At 35.0% G+C, this 24,147-nt stretch overlaps 1 protein-coding gene across 6 annotated transcripts in view; it reads left to right on the plus strand.

Annotated features, from left to right (window-relative positions):
• Positions 1–24,147, plus strand: part of SNX14 (sorting nexin 14) — a 67,139-nt gene that overhangs the window by 21,103 nt on the left and 21,889 nt on the right. For 2 of the 6 annotated variants that reach the window (XM_060114289.1, XM_060114290.1), the window contains exons 6-17: positions 1,872–1,959; positions 5,302–5,386; positions 10,819–10,975; positions 12,110–12,185; positions 13,344–13,388; positions 13,495–13,575; positions 13,676–13,790; positions 16,211–16,366; positions 16,726–16,850; positions 17,545–17,603; positions 18,999–19,025; positions 20,864–20,996. In XM_060114289.1, the coding sequence (XP_059970272.1) occupies positions 1,872–1,959; positions 5,302–5,386; positions 10,819–10,975; positions 12,110–12,185; positions 13,344–13,388; positions 13,495–13,575; positions 13,676–13,790; positions 16,211–16,366; positions 16,726–16,850; positions 17,545–17,603; positions 18,999–19,025; positions 20,864–20,996 (1,147 nt within the window). The remainder of the gene's footprint in view (positions 1–1,871; positions 1,960–5,301; positions 5,387–10,818; positions 10,976–12,109; positions 12,186–13,343; positions 13,389–13,494; positions 13,576–13,675; positions 13,791–16,210; positions 16,367–16,725; positions 16,851–17,544; positions 17,604–18,998; positions 19,026–20,863; positions 20,997–24,147) is intronic. The other 4 variants (XM_060114293.1, XM_060114294.1, XM_060114295.1 and 1 more) reach the window with 3 other exon arrangements.

Genomic DNA, 24,147 nt, shown 5'->3' on the forward strand with positions numbered 1-24,147 from the left:
AGAACTAACTTGTAGAATTTCTTTTTTTTAAAATCATCTTTATTGGAGTATAATTGCTTTACAGTGTTGTGTTAGTTTCTGCTGTATAACAAAGTGAATCAGCTATACGTATACATATATCCCCATATCCCCTCCTTCTTGCATCTCCCTCCCACCCTCCCTATCCCACCCCTCTAGGTGGTCACAAAGCACTGAGCTGATCTCCCTGTGCTATGCAGCTGCTTCCCACTAGCTATCAGTTTTATATTTGGTAGTGTGTATATGTCCATGCCACTCTCTCACTTCGTCCCAGCTTACCCTTCCCCCTCCCCGTGTCCTCAAGTAACTTGTAGAATTTCTCATGACTCCTAATTGTAGGAGTGATTTACTATTTTGTATGCACTTTTTACATTTGAAATAGTTGTACATTTACAGGAAAAATTTATATTCAGATATTTCATTAAATTGAAAGTTAATTTCAATAGAATTTTCCTGGAAAATTAATATGTTTTTTCCAAAGTAACTTTGTTTTTGGTGTCTGATGTGGATGTACAAGCGCCCTATGCTTAGCAGGATATGGATCTGAAAAAAAAAGTATAGTTTGACAATCAGAAATCCCAAGTTATATCATTTAATAAAACAGATGTTCCCTTACATAAACATCATGTATTTAGTTATGTATTTGAACGCTTAAACCTGTATGACTTACAGATGTAATATTTAATGATAACTACCCAAATTTTATATAGATTCAGTATATTTTGAATTTCCTAATTTAAAAATGCTAGTAGGGGACTTCCCTGGTGGTCCAGTGGTTAGGACTCAACGCTTTCACTGCTGTGGGCCTAGGTTCAATCCCTGATCAGGGAACTAAGATCCCACAAGCCACGTGGCATGGCCAGAAAAAAAAAATGCTAGTAGTTGAGTTGACCTGTAGTGTTTTAAAACAAATTTAATATTCAGTTTATATGGCATATTTTCCTGAAAAGCTTATATAAATTAATTTTTTACATTGGAGTCTGTCTTAAATATGGGGCATTTGCCACTTAAGTAAAGTTGATGGTGAGGCCTTTTGTAAAATGAATCCTGTTTTAAAACTTCCCCACCGCGGCCCCGCCCCACCCCTACGCCCACAATATGACTCTTCAGACATAAAATATGGCTGTATTTGTAAATGTTAAAGTCTGTATTTTCTCCTTTGATGCTGTGATATCCCCTTCCTTGGAGTTAATAGTGGGAAGCATGATTGATACAATTATCTTCCTTATTCTACCAAGGGACTTAACAGGTAGCATCATCTTCAAGTTCAGAATATCACCATTATACGTACCTTTCTTTCTTGCCTTTGATTAGGGAAGTATCCTTATTCTTCTAGGGACCTCAGGGCTACAGGAAAACTCAGGAGAAGGTTGTCAAAATTTCTGTTTAAAAACAGTTGAGTTTCAGTTTATTTTCTTTTTCAAATAGAACACGCACTTTTTTTCCTTACTTTTAGAATTAGTTTATATTATTAATCTAGAAATATTTAAACTAATCTAAAATTTAGTTTGTAATTCTGTTGCTTCTCAAAATTATTCTTTGTTTTATTTCTTAGATATTTCTTTGATTATGTTTAGAAAATGATCTTAAAAATATGACCACGTACATGTGAATGTCTGCAGGGAAATATGTACTATAATTTAGTTAACAGTAATTATGTCTTGGTTCTAGAATTATGGGAGATTTCTATTCTTTGTACATTTCTTTTGTTCTATACTGTAATGCATTATTTGTTTAAAAAAATAGCGTAAGTAAATGGAAAAAAGTCTGTTCTAGACTTTTCTTGTTTTCTAGAAGGGGAAGCTGTGTATTTCTTTGAACTTCTAAATGCTTGCTTTTCTCCTCAATTGAAGGGATGTAACAGATGATGAGTCCTTTGTTGATGAACTGAGAATTATATTACGGTTTTTTGCATCTGTCTTAATTCGAAGGATTCACAAGGTATATATTTATAATGAGAAATTTGGGAATTTCTATACTGTATATATTTGTTTTGTTCCTCACTTTTAATTTTTTAGATTAAAAGATAAATGGATTACTTTTGATTCATTGATCAATTTTGCTTTCTTTATTTTAATGTTTGGATATCTTGGTTTGTGGCAATTAGAAATAAAAAGACAATTAGAGAAAAAAAAATTCATGTTCCAGTTAGATGAATTTACTGAATACAGGGTAATGATTATGATCTACTTTTAAAAAAATTTCAAGCCATAGTTTGTTTATGTTTGAGTTTCTGTCTGTATATACTTAACAGTGTGTTGGCTGTAGACATAAATACTTGTCTACTGCCTTGTCAGTTCGATAGAATTGAACATATTGACAATAAATTGGCATATCGTATTTGCCATTAGTAAATAAAGATAAATCTTGTTAAATGTTTCTATACCTATTTGAGAAGTGAACAATGCAGTCAAGTACTGTGGCAAAGCTATGCAAAAATTATGAATAAGTAGTTCACAAAAGAAACATATAAAATGGCCAGTGAATATTTGAAAATATGTTGTCTCACATGAAATATAGTTTTTGATGAGATACTATTCTTTTGCCTATCAGTTTGGGAAAGGTAAAAAAGAATGATAATATCTAGCAGTGGTGATTATGGGGAAACAGGCAAAGCAAGTACAAATTCAGATTGATGTAACTCTTACCCTGGAAGGCAGTTTGGTAATCTTTATTAAAAGACTTAAAAATGTCTATGCTCCCAAATTTAATTCCATTTTTTTCTTAGTATATTTTAAAGAAATAATCACAGTAGTTTGTAAAAATGTATGTTCAAAGATTCATTGCAGTATAGTTGATAATAAGGAAGTCTGAAAAGGAAAACTGATGTCCAGTGGTAGGATTGTTGGTTGATTGAATATAATACATGCTAACTATAAAATCCTTTCTGTATTTTTTGTGATTGCTTGCTTTCATTTAGCATAATGTTTGCGATGGGTTGTTTTCACTTAGCATAATATTTTCAAGGTTTATTCATGTTGTCATGTTGTAGCTGTATCAGTACTTATTCTTTTTTATGTCTGAGTAATATTCTGTTGTATGGATATGCCACATTTTGTTCATGCATCCATCCATCCATCAGTTGGCTATTATGAATAATGCTGCCATAGTGTTTGTGTACAGGTTTTTTTTGGGGGGAGGGGGTGGAATATTTGTTTTCATTTCTTTTGGGTTTACCTAGGAGTGTAATTGCTGAGGCAAGTGGTAACTGTGTTTAACTTTTGAGAAACTGTCGGACTGTTTTCCTAAATGGCTGTACCATTTTGTATTCCCACCAGCAGTGTATAAAGGTCCTGATTTCTCCACATCCTTGCCAGAACTAGTTATTATCTCACTTTTTGATTCTAACCATGCTAGTGGGTGTGAAGTGGTATCTCATTGTGGCTTTGATTTGCCTTTCCCTATGACTAATGATGTCGAGCATCCTTTCAGATGCTTATTGGCCATTTGTGTATCTTTTTTGGGGAGAAATGTGTATTCAAATTCTTTGCCCATTTTTTTAAACTGAGTTATTTATCTTTTAATTATTGAGGTGTAAGAGTTCATTATCTATTCTGGGTATACTTCCTTCATCAGATATATGATTTTCAAATATTTTTTTCCACTTTCTGGATTGTTTTGGTACATTTCATTTTATCTGTACACTGTCCTGGGAGATGAGTGGGTCATTATTATACCATTTTATAGAAAGTTAGTAATATTCTTTGTCAAAGTGTCAGAGGTAGTTGATGGGCAAAAGATTAGGTCTGGGTCATGTCATTCCTAGTACAATGTTATATGCTTGATAACATGGCCTGACTAATGTAAATTGGGAGTTTGGGGATAATGAAAACAATCATTTAAGGTCCACAGTGTTTTTTTTTTTTTCTTTTTTTAGTCAAAGTTTAGTGACAAACTCACGATTTTATCATTTTGATTTTGACCTGAAGTCTCTAAAATGGAACTTACAAGGGAAAATTTTCATGCGTATTCTCAGAAGACAAGATTCCATAAAATATTTAAAAATGAAAACATCTTGTTTATTTGATAAATATATATGAGACTAATTTATAATCACTGAGTACCAAGAGAGCAGGGATAAATGAAGAGTAATGTTATTTTGCAAAAAGGTGTGCTACTGGCAAAAACATCCCCTCTTATTGAACATGTTTGATCTTATACAGCCAAAAGATATCTGTAATCTGCTCTGGGTTTTACTAGTAAATCTCTAAAATTTGGGGGCTTATGATCCATTACACTTACTAGATTTATCAGCCTGTGATGTTTTTCCTCTTTCTTAATGAGGAATTTAAAAAGAACTGAAAAGTTAACACAAAACAACTCTATTGTGATGAAATTTTCTCATGCCTTTGATAAAGGGAGAATATGATGTGTTGAACTTTGTGATGGAAGATAAGCCTGTTGAACTCCAATAAACATGCTTTTTGGTGATTTACTTAATTTGCAGGACTTTTTTTTTTTTTTTTTAGTTATTTTATTTTATGTCTCTTTTTTTTTTTTTTTTTTTTTTTTTTTTTGCGGTACACGGGCCTCTTACTGTCGTGGCCTCTCCCGTTGCGGAGCACAGGCTCTGGACACGCAGGCTCAGCGGCCATGGCTCACGGGCCCAGCCGTTCCGCGGCATGTGGGATCCTCCCGGACTGGGGCACGAACCCGCGTCCCCTGCACCGGCAGGCAGACTCCCAACCACTGCGCCACCAGGGAAGCCCTATGTCTCTTTTATGTGTGTACTTGTAAGCCCCCAGTCCTCTCTTACTAACCTACCCTAATCACTACAGTTTCCAGCCTTTAAGTTGAACAATGCCTGTGGGGAATGATGAAACTTAATATTATTCCAAAATAGAATGCTTCCATATATCTTGAAACCAGGATTTACCTTGTAAGCTGAATGAAAAGTTTATTTTCAAGTGACCTTAGTAAACACAAGTTTATAACCTCAAAGGGATGATAAAGTTACTTGAGATTTTTTTCTTGAATGCATTTAGAATGACCACATTAAAGAAATAAGTCAAGAATAAAGATACTATTTTGTGAGAAAAATTTAGTGTATAGGGTATGCATATGAAGGTGTATTTTCATTACTGTTGTAGTAAAACTGTCTAAATTTACAGTTAGTATGATCCAAGAATGTAAAGTGCTTTTAAATTATATTTTTGAAAGATTCCCAATAATACCACTGATTTTTAAGATCACATGTTCCAATACCTTAAATACATTGTTCCTGCCATTGTAACTTAGTGATAATTATTTTTAAAGTTTTATTTTAATGTTGAATTTTTCTAGGTGGATATTCCATCTATTATCACCAAGAAACTATTAAAAGCAGCAATGAAGCATATAGAAGTGATCGTTAAAGCCAGTCAGAAAGGTAATACAAAGTTTTACGTTTCTTACACTGCTACAAAGTTTGAGTGAGTTTGTTTTTCTATACCAACTTTCACTTTAAATATGTAAATCCGAGTACTGATAAATTAAGTGATATATTCACAGATGCTGTGAAAGTATTAGTTTAAACTGAAATCCCTTTCAATAATTTGTTAACATATAAGTGATTTTGAGAACTCAAGAATCTATGAAAATTAGGGTACACTCGGATAATCTTTAGTTATATTATTGATGAATCTTGTCTTTTTTTGAATGGTAGTCTGTTGCCTTCATTACTTCCTCTGAGGTCTCTCACATCTCTTCCCTCCTTTTTTCTTAATGATTTCAACAGTTTTGATGAAGCCTATCCTATTTATTGCTACTATGTTAATTTCACAATGCCACAATTCTGTTACCTCCCTACTTAAAAAAAAAAAAAAATTAGCGACTGCTACAGAGTCAAAACTGTCCTATAGGGCCTCCCTGGTGGCGCAAGTGGTTGAGAGTCCGCCTGCCGATGCAGGGGATACGGGTTCGTGCCCCGGTCTGGGAGGATCCCATATGCCGCGGAGCGGCTGGGCCCGTGAGCCATGGCCGCTGAGCCTGTGCGTCCGGAGCCTGAGCGTCCGGAGCCTGTGCTCCGCAACGGGGGAGGCCACAACAGTGAGAGGCCCGCATACCGCAAAAAACAAAACAAACAAAAAAAAAACTGTCCTATATTTTAAACCCTTCCCTATTTAGTCAAGTATTTTGATCTACTCTTGTCCTTCACTATGTATGATACTTTAGCCAGGATGACCTGTTTGCAGTTTCTTATGTGTATCCTGGCCTTTATACTGTCATGATGTACACATAGCATACATTCATCAAACATTTGCTGATTGGGACTTCCCTGGTGGCGCAGTGGTTGAGAGTCCGCCTGCCGATGCAGGGGACACGGGTTTGTGCCCTGGCCCGGGAAGATCCCACATGCCGCGGAGCGGCTGGGCCCGTGAGCCATGGCCGCTGAGCCTGCGCATCCGGAGCCTGTGCTCCGCAACGGGAGAGGCCACAACAGTGAGAGGCCTGCGTACCGCAAAAAAAAAAAAAAAAAAAAAAAAAAAAGTTTGCTGATTGGATGAAACCTTCATTTGGGGGCTTTTCTTGCTCTTAGATCAAGCTGAAATAGACCTTTTAAACAAAATTACTTATATGCTCTGTACTTAGTTCTTTGTGAAACTGAGATTTTCGTTGTATCTGCATTTGGTATTCTTCTTTGTCAGTGCTTCCCCAAGTATGTTCTGCAGAATACTACTCTATGTCGATGACTATGTAGGAGAAGCATCATGGTCATATTTTCTGGTAATTACTATGTATTGTATTCCTCTTCTGGAAATACCCAGTAAGGACTAGCATTCCAAAATATCTCAGTAGTCCTGCAGCAAAGAAATAACTTTAACTTTTTTTAAGCCAGCACATCCCAAACTCATTTGAGCATGGAACCAATTATCCCTCCCTCATACTATCAATTTGTATAATCATAGTATATTTGGGAAAATTGTAGAGTGGTAGTTAAATTATTAGTTTATTTGTCCTTCGGTGTATGAATAATTCCTCAGGTATGAGAAGCATTTCAAATTACATGTAAAAATTTTTCTGTGTTCATCTTATAATATTATAACAATTCAAAAGTTTTACCTTCAACATAGTTAAAAAGTGGAAGAGTTTAAATACATATAATTTAATTGTTAAATTAAAAAAATTAACTTTTAAAATAATTGTCCTGTCACTGGCAAAAACACACCAGAAGATAGTAACTTTGTTGTAGCCATTTTGTTAAGGCTACTGTACTGTCAGAAAGAAATATAGAAAAGTGTTTTTTTTTTTAATTAGTAAACTTTACTTTTTAGAGCAGTTTTAAGTTTACAGAAAAACTGAGCAGAAATTATAGAGAGTTCCCATATATTTCCCCCCTTCTCTATTATTAACACCTTGCATTGGTTGGTACATTTGTTACAATTGATATGCCAGTACTGAGACATTATTATTAACTAAAGTCCACCGTTTTTTTTTTTTTTTTTTTTTTTTCTGGTACGCGGGCCTCTCACTGTTGTGGCCTCTCCCGTTGCGGAGCACAGGCTCCGGATGCGCAGGCCCAGCGGCCATGGCTCACGGGCCCAGCCGCTCTGTGGCATGTGGGATCCTCCCGGACCGGGGCACGAACCCGTGTCCCCTGCATCGGCAGGCAGACTCTCAACCACTGCGCCACCAGGGAAGCCCCATAGTTTTTATTAGGGTTTTACTCTTCATATTGTACATTCTGTGGATTCTGACAAATGCTTAATGCCATGTATCCATCAACACAACATCATACTGAATAGTTTCACTGCCCCCCCCAGCCCCCTGTGTTTCACCTATTTATCCCTCCCTCCTTCCTTCATGAACCCCTAGCAACCACTGATATTTTTACTCTTTCTACAGTTTTGGCTTTTCCAGATGTCATATAGTTGGAATCATACTGTAGCCTTTTCAGACTGTAGCCTTTTCTTTCACTTAGAACTGCCATTTAAGGCTCCTCCATGTCTTTTTGTGGAGTTGATAGCTCATTTCTTTTTATTGCTCAGTTATATTCCATTGTACAGATGTACCACAGTTTGTTTATCCATTCATCTTTTTTTTTTTTTTCTTTTTGCGGTATGCGGGCCTCTCACTGTTGTGGCCTCTCCCGTTGCGGAGCACAGGCTCCGGATGTGCAGGCCCAGCGGCCATGGCTCACGGGCCCAGCCGCTCCGCGGCATATGGGATCCTCCCAGATCGGGGCACGAACCCGTATCCCCTGCATCGGCAGGCGGACTCTCAACCACTGCGCCACCAGGGAGGCCCTATCCATTCATCTTTTGAAGGATATCTTGGTTGCTTCTAAATTTTGGCAGTTATGAATAAAGCTGCTATAAGTATTTATGTGCAAGTTTTTGTGTGAGAAAATTATTTTTAATATGGTCTTAATTTTGTTGTAAAGACAAACACTTTGAACTCAGGATATGAGTAAATTGAGTCATCTTTTTTTTTTTTTTTTTTTGCGGTACGTGGGCCTCTCACTGTTGTGGCCTCTCCCGTTGTGGAGCACAGGCTCCGGACGCGCAGGCTCAGCGCCCATGGCTCACGGGCCCAGCTGCTCCGCGGCACGTGGGATCTTCCCAGACCAGGGCACGAACCCGTGTCCCCTGCATTGGCAGGCGGACTCCCAACCACTGCGCCACCAGGGAAGCCCTGAGTCATCTTTTATTTTTATTTTTTAATCGATCAGTTTAATAAAATATCCAAGTTATTTTGTTTCTGTGAAAGTGCTGTCATATATATAGACCAGTTTGACTGAAATTTATCCTTGAGTCTTTGCAAGAGAGGGGTTGCTAAATTGCTACTATTCATGCAAAAAATGGTCCTCAATTACAAAATCAGCATAAAATGCTAGATTGGATTCATTAATGACATTGTAATTAATGAAATCCATAGAATTAAAAGGCCAGAGAATTAGGAGGACTGCATTGTATCCAAAGGTCCTGGTGTTCTAAATATTATAACAGTGAATTAGACTTGTAAAAAAGGTTTTCAGGTTTTTGATTTTTCTTCTCTTTCATGCATGAATTTGTTTTCTAAATTCTTTGGCTCCACAATTGTGTATACTCAGGAAATTAAAGGTTCAGCTCTTTATACATATTCATTTTTACTTTCTTGGTGTTCTCTCCTTAACCTGCCTCTTGAGAGTAGGAATTACAAACAAGTTTTCTATGTAAGTCCTTCTATCACCCTTAGAAATGTTGAAAATATATACATTAGAAGCATTGGTTTAATTAAATTCAGTAGTAATTGAAGGATCTTATTATCAGTCTTTCACCCTAAAGTTATCTCTTTGTTGTGGATTCTGGGGACTTTTCCTTTTGTGGTCTGAAAACTGCCCACTAATTAGACAGGAGATATACTGGTGATTACTGGGGATTAATCCATGCCCTGTTTTTCAGCATCTATATATTATGTGTGAATGCTTAATTGCACCAGATATTATAATTACTTGTGCATTTTGCATGGCAGCTTTTCAGTGTTAACTATTTAATGACTGTTTACTGAGGTGGAAACTGAGACTCAAAGGGTTTATATCATTTAACATCATCAGTTAATAAAGAAGTAGAACTGGGATTTAGCATAGCTTAGTCTTCTTATCTTAAATCCCTGCTCATGATATGAATTTCTAAAAGACCTGTACCCCAGATTCTTGGGGCAAAATGCATGGTAAACAATTGTATAATGATAAAATAAAGTACATTCTTATAAAAACTATGTCCTTGTTTGCCAGTCCTTCTTTTGTACCTCTGGCACAGGTAGCCTTTATTTACTTTCTTAGTTCTCACACCATTAGAATGTATGTTTTGGCTTTTCTTTGGTAAATGTGCTTTCATTCTCTCAATGAAAATAGAAATACATTGTAAAAAATAAATGCCATTTGAATTAGGGTTAAGATTCCCTTCACAGACTCCATGATTTTAAAACTTGGCTCAGAATGCAAATAGGGGAAAGCATGACTTGTTTTTCTCCTGCTCCTTTTTAAAGTATTAGTTTAGTGTTTAGCCTTTTAAGAAAACTTTTTGTTAGTGTAACTTTTATCATCAGTTAACGTTTATTAAGTAATCTAACTTCACGGACTTCCACCATATACAGTTCTGTACCTTTTGTGTCCTATACTGTGGGCAGAAGATGCAGAACTGAACCAAGGAAGCCAGTTTCTATACTCTAATTTCTTCAAAGCGTTACCTGAATGATTTTGATTTGAACTTTAAGAGGAGTTTTTTAAATATTTGCAGGGGATGAACAGGATGTAATGTTTGATAACAAAAGCTTTGTGTGTGATAGAAGATGTTTTCTGTAGTTTTTTCTACTTTAAACAATTTGCTTTTCTTTGATATACTTTGTAATGACCTGAGTTTAAAGTTTTGTTTACCAAGGGTGAAAGGGCTTTTTTTTTTTTTTTTTTGCGGTACGCGGGCCCCTCACTGTTGTGGCCTCTCCCGTTGTGGAGCACAGGCACCGGCCGCGCAGGCTCAGTGGCCATGGCTCACAGGCCCAGCCACTCCGCAGGCATGTGGGATCTTCTCGGACCCGGGCACGAAACCATGTCCCCTGCTTCGGCAGGCGGACTCTCAACCACTGCACCACCAGGGAAGCCCTGAAAGGGCTTTTTTATCAATTAATTTTGAATAATTAAAAAACTTCCAGCAAAGAGGAAACTTACTTTCTTTATATCCTTTTTGTGAAAAATTTCCCAGTAGAATACATATTGGAAAGAAAGGAAGGCTAAGAAAGGAATGGCTGTGTTAAATTAATTTCTATTTGTTAGTGGAAATGGCTGAAGTTATTTAACATTGTTAACTTCTTCCAATATTTATTTTTTATCTCTATTTATAGTAGAAAATACAGAGTTTTTACAGCAAGCTGCTTTAGAAGAATATGGTCCAGAGCTTCATGTGGCTTTGAGGAGTCGAAGAGATGAATTACATTATTTAAGGAAACTTACTGAACTACTTTTTCCTTATATTTTGCCTCCGAAAGCAACAGACTGCAGGTATAAATAGACTAGAAAATGTCATAGCATACCATACCGTATGTATATTGTTATTCTTGATCATAATAGGAATACACTAAAACTTGAGATTAGGCTATGATATGAATAATTTTTCATTTAAGAAGTATAATTTATCAGGTCTTAAAATGCCATTTTAGGTACTAAGCATTCATGATGTCTTGTGTTGCTAAGAATTTTTTCGTGGAAATCGTAGGAAATCAAAGACAAATGTAAAAAATTAATTTTCTTCCTTGAGATGATTATACTTTATTACTTCCTTGGTGTTCCTTTTAAAAGACATGCATATTATTATTCACTGGCAGAAACACTTTGAACAAATTATACAGACAAGTTTGGGTTTTAAGGTATTCACCTGGGAAGTATAGTTAGAGGTCGTTCAGTCCAGCCTCCCTTATTTCTGAAAGAGCATGTTTGGATTATTCCGTAAAGTTACCTCTTTACTCTTATCCTAATAATCCTTAGAGAAAAAGACCATGGCTCATTTTTATTTATTTATTTATTTATTTAAATTGAAGTATAATTTATAATGTTAAATTAGTTTCAGGTGTACAACATAGTAATTCAATATTTTTATAGATTATACTCCATTTAGAGTTATTACTAAATAATGGCTATATTTCCCTGTGCTGTACAATACATACAATCATGGCTTATTTTTAGTGATGTACTTTAAATATTACTTTATTGTATTTAAATTTTTAAATTAAATTTAAAAAATATTTTAATTAAAATATTTTTACTTTAAACAAATTTTTATAATATTAATTTAAATTAATTATAAAAATTACACTATTACAAGTATTAGGTTTTACATATTAATTTATTATATGTAAAATTTTAATATTTGAGGTGGTGTTTTCCTAATGCTCACTCAGGTTCCTCCTGCTGAGGAAATGCTTTTTTCCTCTTCAATAGTATTCTCTTTTAGCCAATTAAGGGTTCTGGGTGTGGTCTGTGAACCAGTAGCATGAGCGTTACTTGGGGGCTTGTTAGAGATGGCAGAAGCTCAGGGCATACCCCAGACCTACTGATCATAGTCCGCATAATAACAGGATTTCCAGGTAAGAACTGATGTAGATCACTAAATATGTACAATATTGTTCCTTTTTCCAGATCCCTGACCTTACTTTTAAGAGAGATTCTCTCTGGTTCAGTGTTCCTCCCTTCTTTGGATTTCCTAGCTGATCCAGTAAGATGTAAAAAACATTTTTTTCTTTAATTGTGATAAGATACATAAAACATAAAATTTACCATCTTAAATGATTTTCTATGTACAGTTCAGTGGTATTAAATACATTTATATTGTTGAGCAGCCACCACCATTACCTATCTCCAGAACTCTTTTTATCTTGTAAAACTGAAACTCTGTACCCATGTAAACAGTAATTCTCTATTCCTCCTGGCAACTCTACTTCCTGATTGTACTTTCTGTCTCTATGAATCTGACTACTCTAGTTACCACATATTAGTAGAATGATGCAGTATTTGCAGTATTTGGCTTATTTTACTTAGCATAATATCCTCAGTGTTCATCTGCATTGTAGCATATATCAGAATTCCCTTCCTTTTCAAGGCTGAGTAATATTTCATTTTAGGTATATGTTACATTTTGCTTATTCATTCATCTATTGATGGATACTTGGGCTGCTTTTACTTTTGATACAGTAAGATTTTGAAGAAATAGGGATAATTGATAAATGTTTTGAATGCCAAAGTCAGAATAACTTTTCCCATTTTCACAGAAGTTGAGAACCCTGTATCGTAGGTTTTTTTTTTTTAAGATTTATTTATTATTTATTTATTTTATTTATTTTTGGCTGCATCGGGTCTTAGTTGTGGCACACGGGATCTTTGTTGAGGCATGTGGGATCTTTCGTTGTGCTGCGTGGGCTCTTCATTGCAGTGTGTGGGCTTCTCTCTGATTGTGGCATGTGGGTTTTCTCTCTCTAGTTGTGGCGCGCAGGCTCCAGGGCGTGTGGGCTCTGTAGTTTGTGGTATGCAGGCTCTCTAGTTGAGGTGGTCGAGCTCAGTAGTTGTGGTGCATGGGCTTAGTTGCCCCGTGGCATGTGGGATCTTCCCGGACCAGGGACTGAACCTGTGTCCCCAGCATTGGAAGGTGGATTCTTTACCACTGGACCACCAGGGAAGTCCGAAGAACCTCCGAAGAACCCTGTATTGTAGATTTTTAAAAAGTCCCTCTGTGTTACATAAGTGCAGATGCTTTGCCACTGCTCCATTTGTTTCTTCACTTTTCCAGAAACTTTCATAATATGATAAAAGCTTTGAGAATTCTGGGCAGAACACGGTAATGGATTTATTTTGATCTTTGTTTATTATTTTCCATTAGGATACTGTGAATCATTTGCTTATCATCTTCATAGATGACAGTCCAGTGAGTATTGAACATGTTAGAAAATACTTCAGATTCCATTGAGTTTTGATTCACACCTGTAAAATCAAATGACTTGTTACTAAATTAATTAATTCTTTCTTCAAAGCCTGAAAAAGCAACTGAACCACCTTCCCCTTTGGTTCCATTCTTGCAGAAATTTGCAGAACCTAGAAATAAAAAACCATCTGTAAGTATTTTCAGCAATAACCTATATTACTTTTGATATAAACGATTTTATCATGTATTTACATAGCTCTAACTTAGTCTTTCTCCTATGTTGTATCAAGGTGCTGAAGTTAGAATTGAAGCAAATCAGAGAGCAACAAGATCTCTTATTTCGGTTTATGAACTTTCTGAAACAAGAAGGAGCAGTGCACGTGTTGCAAATTTGTCTGACTGTGGGTGAGGCTTATCTGTGTACTTTACTAAAGTCATTGTTAAACTTTGTCCTATGTTTGACTGTTTAGATCAGATGTTGTAGCTGTCATCTGTTACTGTACTAAATTTCATTTGCTAGTTACTCTAAGAGTACCTGTGAGTTATCTCTCAAGTGTCCACTCCTTTCCACATTGGAACATAATCTGTATGACTTCTAGCAAATCCTCTTAGCAGAAAAATAACTGCTAAAAATTCAGAATAATTAAAATATGTTAAAGACCCAGTCATTAACACTTTGTCACAGTTTTTATTAAGGATTATTTTGATTCAATAATCAAATACAAAAATGTTTTATTTTGGCTAGAAGTTCTATAACGTCTTACATTATTGGATTTAGAGACACTGTATGGACTCTCTGTGAGCAGACTAATTTTTTAATGTACCTAATTTCTTTTTTAAATATAACTTTTTAAAAATTGAGGTGTAATTTACACAGTGAAACTCATAGAACTTAAATGTACAGTTTAATCAGTTTTGACAAATCTGCACTCTGTATAACCTACAAACCTACACCTTTATTGAGATAAAGACCATTTCTGTCACCCTAGAAAGTTCCCTTAGGGCCCTTCCCAAATGATCCACCCCTGCTCCCACTGCTGCCAAAGCAATCACTGATCTCATTTCTCTCACCACAGATTAATTTTACCTGTACAGTTTCCTTATATAAATGGAATCTCATAGTATGTACTCTTTTGTGCCTGGCTTCATTGATTGAGGATAGTGCTTTTTAAGACTGAATCATGGTGTTGTGTAGATGAGTGGTTTGCTCTTTTTCATTGTTATGTGTAGTATTCTTTTGTATGAGGGTACCACTCTTTCTTTATTCATTCTCCTTGTAGATGGATATCTGGACTGCTTCCACTTTTGGGCTATTCTGAATAAAGCTGCTGTGCACATTCTTACATGCGTGCACACACACATATTTTGGCCCTGATAGTTATTGGCATATTTACTTTTCTGATGGTCTTTATTTTTTTCTGCAGAACTGGTTTCTATATTATTTTCCTTCTGCTGAAGTACTTTTTTTTTTTTTTTTTTTTTTGCATTTCTTATAGTACCATTCAGCTGGGGGTAAATTCTCTTAACTTTTGTCTGAAAAGATGTTATTTTATATTCATTTTAAAAGGATATTTTCACCAAATATAAAATTTTAGGTTGATGGATTTTTTTCATTCAACATTCTAAATCATTCTTCCATTATCTTTTGAACAGCACCATTGTTTCTCAGGAGAAATTAGCTTCCATTCTTACGTTTGTTCCCCTGTATGTATGTCCCTTTTCTCCCTGATTGGTTTGGCAGTTTTCTCTTTATTTTGGGGTTTCAGCAATTTGACTGTAATGTGTAGTTTTAAAAACATTTATTCTGCTTGGATTTTACTTGAATGTTGGTGTTTTTCATCATTTTTGAAAATTCTTGGCTGTTATCTCTTCAAGTTTTCTGCCTTATTTTCTCTCTCCTTTCTTTTTGAGACTCCAATTATATGAATTTTCTATCATCCCAAAGATCTTATATGTTCTGTTCCAGTTTTTTCTTTTTTTAAAAACTCCTTCCTTACCTCACTGGGTTTCAGTTTGGATAATTAAGAATTAAGGGGTAAGCTCCATATTACCTCTTGTAGTAAAAAAAAAAATAAAGGCAGTCAAGGGCTTCCCTGGTGGCACAGTGGTTGAGAGTCCGCCTGCCGATGCAGGGGACACGGGTTCGTGCCCCGGTCCGGGAAGATCCCACATGCCGCAGAGCGTCTGGGCCTGTGAGCCATGGCTGCTGAGCTTGCGCATCCGGAGCCTGTGCTCCGCAAAGGGAGAGGCCACAACAGTGAGAGGCCTGCTTACCACACACACACAAAAAAAAAAAAAAAATGCAGTCAATATTTTGGCTTTCCTAATGCTGTTCTTTCTCATTTTAGAAAAAAAAGATTGATTTGTTCAGACTCTGAGCTCCATCACTAGTCTACAGCCTCCATGATGGACAGAAATATTGTTTAAAAACATTGAAACAAAAAAAAGCCTTAGTTTTCACTGTTATTTAGGGAATCAGATTTCAAAATATTAAAGACCCTTGGTATAAGAAATTAATCCAATATGTTCTTTAAACAGAATTTTACAAGTGTGTTTATTATTCTAAATTTTAGAAAATTTGTATTGCTATGGAAATATTTATGCATTTTTATATTCATATATAAAATATTTGATTGAGCTTCTCTTTCATCTCAGTAGTTGTTTTACTCCCAATTAAATCTTTTTAAAAAGCTTAAAATGATGAGTAGATTGCTTATATTTGCTGCTTTTAATATTAATTACAATTAGAGTGGGAACATGAAGTTTTCACTGAGTAGTTTTATTCTATGAAAATAATTTTTTTTTATTCTTTCCGAATTTGCTAGAGGAATTCAATGACAGAATTTTGCGACCAGAGTTATCAAATGATGAAATGCTATCCCTTCATGAAGAGTTGCAAAAGATTTATAAAACATATTGTTTGGATGAAAGTATTGACAAAATTCGATTTGATCCCTTCATTGTAGAAGAGATTCAAAAAAGTAAGTAAAAGATGAGGATGAATTCTGTAGCTCTTTTACTCTTTTCAGAGTTTTCTCTTGTATTCCCTGCTTATTGCAACAGCTGTGTGAGATACACAGGCAGGCATTATCCTATTTTACTAACAAGATGAAAGCTTTGATGAAGAAACTTATTCACAATTCACATAACTAATACTTGCCAGAACTGGAGCTTGGTTGTTCTAATTCCTCTCTAGTGTGATCTGCACCTTACAGTGGATTTTCTGCAAAACAGTCTTAGTATTGTTTGTATGCTCTTTTCACTGTAATGAATTTTAAACTAATATATAATGTATTTGTGCTTTTCATAAACAATTTTTGCAATATAATTTTTTTAACAGTTGCTGAAGGCCCATATATAGATGTTGTGAAACTTCAGACTATGAGATGTCTTTTTGAAGCATATGAACATGTACTTTCTCTCTTGGAAAATGTGTTTACTCCTATGTTTTGCCACAGTGATGAGGTTAGTCAAAATATTTATCTTGTTTGAAGATTTTTCCTCAAAATTTATTAGTGGCTTTGATATCATTACATGAGTAATTCAAATAACAAAATAAACAGAAAAATAGAACATGGTTAATTAAGAAAATGAATACTATTTTCCACTACATAAGTTAATGGAGATTAGAAGCTGGTTATAAAAACAATTCTTAATACCAAAACCATGTTTGTATATATGTGACTAGAAGATTGCAACCAAGTTGGTCTATCTGATTTGCCATATGCCTGAGTGGCTTTGTAGTGGTGATGCAGAAACCCCATTCTTCTTCTTTTTAAAATATTTATTTATTTACTTATTTATTTATTTGGCTGAGCTGGGTCTTAGTTGCGGCACGTGGGATCTTTAGTTGCAGCATGCAGGATCTAGTTCCCTGACCAGGGATCGAACCCCGGTCCCCTGCATTGGGAACACAGAGTCTTAACTGCTGGACCACCAGGGAAGTCCCCCATTCTTCTTGTATATACGTTATTTACAGACTTGTAGAAGTCAAGTGGCTTGAATACCTCCATTTGCAATATCTTAATCCTTACTCTGTTTGACTGTGGTTGTATTCACTTGATTTAAGTAATGTTTCCTTTAAGCTCAGTATCAGTAAGGTGAAGTAGCAATTTTCAATATAAAATATTGCTTTAATAAGTCATAATTATTTTTTAAGTATTTCAGACAACTTTTAAGAGGTGCAGAATCACCAACACGCAATTCAAAGCTCAACAGGTAGGTATATTCAATCATATATATGTTTTTCTTTTTTTTGGTTCTTGTTGATGCTAATCATTCTGTGATAACATCATTATCTTTATTAATCTGGTTTCCTTGCTATGTAAGTAGACAAGATTACTAAGGAATTGTAGAGCTATACTACATATAATAATGTGAAAATGCCTGACATTCTTTCAGAAAAATTTAACAAGATATATATACCATTGCCTTGTTAATCTCATAATTATTATTGCTTGATCACCTGCTTTATTGGAGACTATGGACTGCCTGCATAATTGAAATCCACAGATAACTCAGTTTTAGAGAGTAGTTTGTTTTTTTCCCATTTATTAATTTTAATGAAACTCCTGTATAGGACTGCTTAAGAGGAAGTGGTTCTTTTACCTTATTACCCTGCTCAGTAGCTAAATGTAAGAGTCATAACCTCAGAGATGGAAAGCTGTCTTTGTCACTTGGAGAACACCTAGTTGTCTTCAACGTATTAAGGCACTAATTTTGCTGGCTTTAGAATATAAAATTAATAGGAAGAAAATATGGGGTGTTTTCATCCTGGGTACTGCTTATAGTCTTTTAAAACATGTTTTTCTTTATATTGACCTGACTCTAACGTTAGCTATCAGTCTTACCAGGACTCTGCTTCTGTGATACTTGATTGATTTACCTATATATCAATAGAATAAGTAAAAGCATTTCTTAACATTCTTTCATTGAAAATTTAGGGTAGCATTGCTGATTTGCTGTTAGATGACTTACAATATGTAAAATGTTTATTCATATATTTTATGTCTACATTCTATTTAATTGCATTTAAAAGGTAAAATTTTAATGCATGTTAATTAATGTTAACCTACTCTTCTGTTTCATTCCATACTTAAAGCATAACTTAAAAAATATTTAGGGATCTTTTGTTAACTTTGCTTCTTAGCTTAAGTCATAACTTTAAAAAATACTCAAACTAAAAATGTGTGGAGCGTGTACAATTATATCTAATGTAGACATGAATTCCATATTAGAAAATACAAATTTGTTTTCGATGGCAAGTTTTTGGTGGCTTAGTCTCTGAATATTTTCCACTGTATCAAACAAGTGGTTTGCCTAAGTGAGGGCAAAAAACCAGAATTATTTCCTGACATATTGAGTTTTTAAAAACTTTCTTTAAAATGATCTAGAATTCAGATCCCAACCCCCCAAAATAGCCATTGTGTTTGTTTCTCTTTCCTTTATCATGTTATTCATAAGAATTCCTTTCTTTGTGAAGATGAATGCTATCCATCTGTGTAACTTTTAAAGCTTTTAAATTTTGTTTTATGTTCTAAAGTGAAACTTGTTTAATATCTGGGCTTTCTCTTTCTCTTTTCCTTGTGTAATTTCACATATCTGTTATTGCAGAAGTAGCCTAAGTTTGGATGATTTTCGGTAAGTCTTGAGACAGCATGTGATTCTCTTCTGTATAAATTATCTGTTTAACTCCAATTACTGCCTTTATATCAGGTATTTGGGATATCCTTTTTTTGGCCACACCACACAGCTTGAGGGATCTTAGTTCCTGGACCAGGGATTGAACCTGGGCCAGGGCACTGAAAGCCCAGAATCCTAACCACTAGGCCACCAGGGAATGCCCTGGGACATCCTTTTAAGATTAACCTCTACTTTTATTCTAGAGGTCTCCTTTTTGAAATAGCATTATATATGTCATCAGAAAATAAAAATGTCAGCATAAAAATAAAGTGAAAAATCCAGTATTTAGCTTTTTAAGGCTATTGACTCATTTTTTGTTGTTATTGATCTTGCTAAATTTCTTTTAGAATTATTTGTGTTTAAAGAACTTTTTTTAAAGCAAGAAGTACAGTATTTCAGTATTTCTGGGTGTGATCACAAGTGAAATATTTTAAAAACATGTCATTTCAAAAAGCCCAACTGTTTTATAATCTAGGTCTTAGAGACTAGCATAATCTATCTAGATTCTAGAGATTTTAATAATATTTCGTTAACATTTTCATATTTGTTTTCAGAAACATTTCTTTTCTCATAGAAAGTTATATTTATAATCCTGGATTTTTAAAAAACACTAATTGCATGCTTGTTTAAATAAAACAATATTCTAGTTTAAATATCCTTTTTACTACTACTACTTACTACTAGAGTTTTTCCAGTTTTAAAATAAGTTTGATTTACTCCTTGAACATGTATAAAATGCACATATCACTAATATACTGGTGCATTTGACACTTCATCAATTTACTTTTATTTCTGTAACTTGCATTATTTTTATAAATACATTTTCTTACAGGAATAATAGCTGTTCGTTAAGTTAGGCCTTCAACACCAACCTCCTTGAATTTTAAAATGGTCATTTTTCTTTGGACATCTGTTGTAAGGGCAGTATTACCTAGTGAGTTTTAAATTGGATAAAAGTTATGTTTTTATTTGTTGAAACATGGGGCAGTAAGTAGGCTGTAATGGAGGAAATTTTTGCTGCTTTTTGGCTTTTTTTTGTTGTTGCTTTTCAGCTATTTCTGCTTTTAGAAATTCACTTTTGAAAAAAATTACAAAACCATTATTTAATATATATGGCAGAGCAAGCTTCTTCCTTAGGCTACATTTGCTTTTATCTTTATGTTCATTGCTAACCCTTCCCTTTGGCATTTTATCTTTTCTTGTTATTATTTTGAAGTTATATATGGTGTATTTTATACTTCATTCTTCTTTTGAGTATTTATATTATTATAAAGTTGAAGAAAATTTTCAGATTTTTTTTTGTTTTTCCATCTAAAAGTGAAGTACTGAGAAGGTCATAGTTTTGTTTTGTTTTTTTCTGTTACACTGTGCTTTTTTAGCAGTACAGTACAGTTCTAATAGGATAGTCTATTCTGAACATTGGTCTAACCACATGTTTAATTTATTTCAAAAAATGTATGGCAGTAAGAAATATGTACCACTAGGGGGCTCTCATCTTTTATTCTTTTTAGTTCAGTTAATGTTTTAAGGTTAAATAGTAGGTAAATTTCAAATGTTTGTTAATAAATATTGCCCCATTTATTCATCCCCTCAAATTTAAACTTTAAATGTTCTGTCACTTTTGGCTGTCGAGATGCTGAGACAATCTATGACTGAGAACTCCAGAAAGTTATGTTTAGCTATACCTTCAGTTTACCCTTTTTGCAACCGTTTTTATTATTGTTTACAGTCAACTGGACCGTTGTGATAATGTAATAATTTACTGTGTTCTTGATACATTTTTGTTTACTATTTAGGAGCACACAGAAGAGAGGAGAATCATTTGGAATTAGCCGAATAGGTAGCAAAATTAAAGGAGTCTTCAAGAGCACCACAATGGAGGGAGCTATGTTGCCTAATTATGGCGTAGCTGAAGGGGAAGATGACTTTGTAAGTAAACATTCTTCAGTTTGATGTATGTATAATTTCAGACTTAAAGTGACATAAAAAATTGGTTACGCTTGTTATTTTCCCTTTTTTTATCTTACTTCTTACTTCAGATTTTGTTTATGTTTCCCATTCTTTCACTAGTCATTATAGTTTCATGGTGCTAATCTAATTTTTTAAATTCCTGAGCACTAAGTTATTGCTTACTAAGGCCAGATGGTTTCTGTTAAGCTGATATACTTCTAAATAGTCAAACAATTTACCACGTTTTGATTAAGCTTTTACTTCATATCCTGATCTTATCTCTTTCTAACCACATGGGCCAGGCATACAGAGTTGTGTTAATAGATGTCCTACCTAACCCCTTGATATTCAAACTGTGATCTGTGGATCAACAGCATCAGCATTACCTAGGAGCTTGTTATCAGAACAGAATCTCAGGCTTCATCTTAGACCTACTGAATCATAATTTACATTTTAACAAGATCCCAGATTTATAAGCACATTACACCCTCCATGCTATTTTATTTCTCTGTCTTTTCACATGTTGTTTTGCTTGAAATGCCTTTTTTCCCCTTTATTTACCTAGAAAATTCATACTTATCTTTCAGAATTTAGTTGCTTCCCATAAGACCCTGCCTGAGTCCCCAAGCAGAATTGAACATTCCCTCCTTTTTTTGCTTCTGTTAGGTCATATGTTAAAACATGTACCATGTTGTGTTTGAAATTACGATTTTTTTTTTTTGGCTGCGCAGCAGGACTTGTGGGATCTTAGTTCCCCCACCAGGGATCGAACCCGGGCCCTGGCAGTGAAAGCTCCGAGTCCTAACCACTGGACTGCCAGGGAATTCCCTGAAATTATGATTTAATTTATGTATTTGAAAGTATGTTTATGATTGCCTTTCCTGCCAATTAGTGAGTTCTATAAAGGCAGATATTGTCTCATTTGTACTTTGCATTTGTTTAAAAAATCTTTATTGAACAGACATCCTGGATCTTCATTTTGCCTTTTAATGTCTCAGCAGTGGAGATAAAAAGATGATTAAGACCTAAACTTTGCTCTTAAGAAATTTACTATCCTGGGTATAAAAGGGATGAATATTAGTGATTGGATTGGTAATGACCAAGAAGAAGGAAGTGGGGAGAGAAGAGTAAATAAATCTATTTTTCCTCTTTACCCCTTCCTTTCAACCTTTGTCCCTTTGCACTGATAAATTGTTAAAAAGATTCATTGCTTCTTCACAATAATTTTAATGGAAGAAAAACTTATTTAATCCTTTTTTCTCTTTTTAGATAATCCAAATACAGCATTCTTTTTATGCCCATATTTTTCCATAAAAGTATGGGTAGAAGAAACACAGTAGACCAGAGGAAGGAGTCTTTTAAAAAAAACAATGTTTATGTTTTTAGATTTTAAGCATCTCAATTTTTAAATAATATAGAAAAGTAGAAAAAATTTAAAATACCACCCATAATTCTGCCACCCAATAACTACTTCTATTAACATTCTTGTGATTCTGTTTTTTAAAAATATCTTTCCCCTTCCCACCCCCATAAATTAGGCTATATATAGATTGCTATCCTGATCTCTGCCCACTTAACATAACAGAATATAACTTAAACATAACTTAATATAACAAAAGCATTTACCCATGTTATTGTGAACTCGAAACATAATTTTTATGGGGAAAGATGTACTTTTTCTTTTTTGTTCTTCCCAATTACTTGAAATACAAGCTATAGTTTTGCTTCAGGAATAGGAGGCTTTTTTTTTTTTTTTTTTTTTTTGTCTGCATGGGCTCTAGGCGCGTGGGCTTCAGTAGTTGTGGCTCGCGGGCTCTAGAGTGCAGGCTCAGTAGTCGTGGCACACGGGCTTAGTTGCTCTGTGGCATGTGGGGTCTTCTGGACCAGGGATTGAACCCTTGTCCCCTGCATCGGCAGGTGGATTCTTAACCACTGCGCCACCAGGCAAATCCAGGAGGCTATCTTTAAAAAGCTGAGAAAGTTTGTTCTGTTTTGTAGTGGCCCAAGGAGGAAGGAAATTCTTTATTGGTCTTTATTTACTTATTTTTTATTGAAGTATAGCTTTTTGTTTAATTTTTATTGGAGTATAGTTGATTTACAATGTTGTGTTAGTTTCAGGTGTGCAGCAAAGCGAATCAGTTATACATATACACATATACACTCTTTTTTTTTTTTTAGATTCTTCTCCCATATAGGCCATTACATAGTGTTGAATAGAGTTCCCTGTGCTATACAGCAGGTTCTTATTAGTTATCTATTTTATTTATAGTAGTGTGTATACGTCAGTCTCGCAATTTATCCCCCACCTTATCCCGTTAACCATAAGTTTGTTTTCTGCATCTGTGACTCTACTTCTGTTTTGTAAATAAGTTCATTTGTACGCTTTTTTTTAGATTCCACATACAAGTGATATCATGAGATATTTGTCTTTCTGTGTCTGACTTACTTCACTCAGTATGACAATCTCTGGGTCCATCCATGTTGTTGCAAATGGCATTATTTTTTCTTTTTTATGGCCGAGTAATATTCCATTGTATATATGTACCACATCTTCTTTATCCATTCCTCTGTTGATGGACATTTAGGTTGCTTCCATGTCCTGGTTATTGTAAATAGTGCTGCAATGAACATTGGGGTGCATGTATCTTTTTGAATTATAGTTTCCTCTAGGTATATGCCTAAGAGTGGGATTGCTGGGTCATATGGTAGTTCTATTTTTAGTTTTTTAAGGAACCTCCATACTGTTCTCCATAGTGGCTGTACCAATTTACATTCCTACCAACAGCGTAGGAGGGTTCCCTTTTCTCCACACCCTCTCCAGCATTTATTGTTTGTAAATTTTAAAAAAAAATTTTTAAATTTATTTTTAGCTGCATTGGGTCATCGTTGCTGTGCGCTGGCTTCCTCTAGTTGCAGCAAGCAGGGGCTGCTCTTCATTGCAGTGTGCGGGTTTCTTACTGCAGTGGCTTCTCTTGTTGCAGAACACAGGCTCTAGGAGTGCGGGCTTCAGTAGTTGTGGCTCGTGGTCTCTAGAGCACAGGCTCAGTAGTTGTGGCACACAGGCTTAGTTGCTCCACGGCATGTGGGATCTTCCTGGACCAGGGATCGAACCCGTGTCCCCTGCATTGGC

This window comes from Mesoplodon densirostris, chromosome 12 (genome assembly GCF_025265405.1).
Source record: "Mesoplodon densirostris isolate mMesDen1 chromosome 12, mMesDen1 primary haplotype, whole genome shotgun sequence".
Taxonomy (NCBI): Eukaryota; Metazoa; Chordata; class Mammalia; order Artiodactyla; family Ziphiidae; genus Mesoplodon; species Mesoplodon densirostris.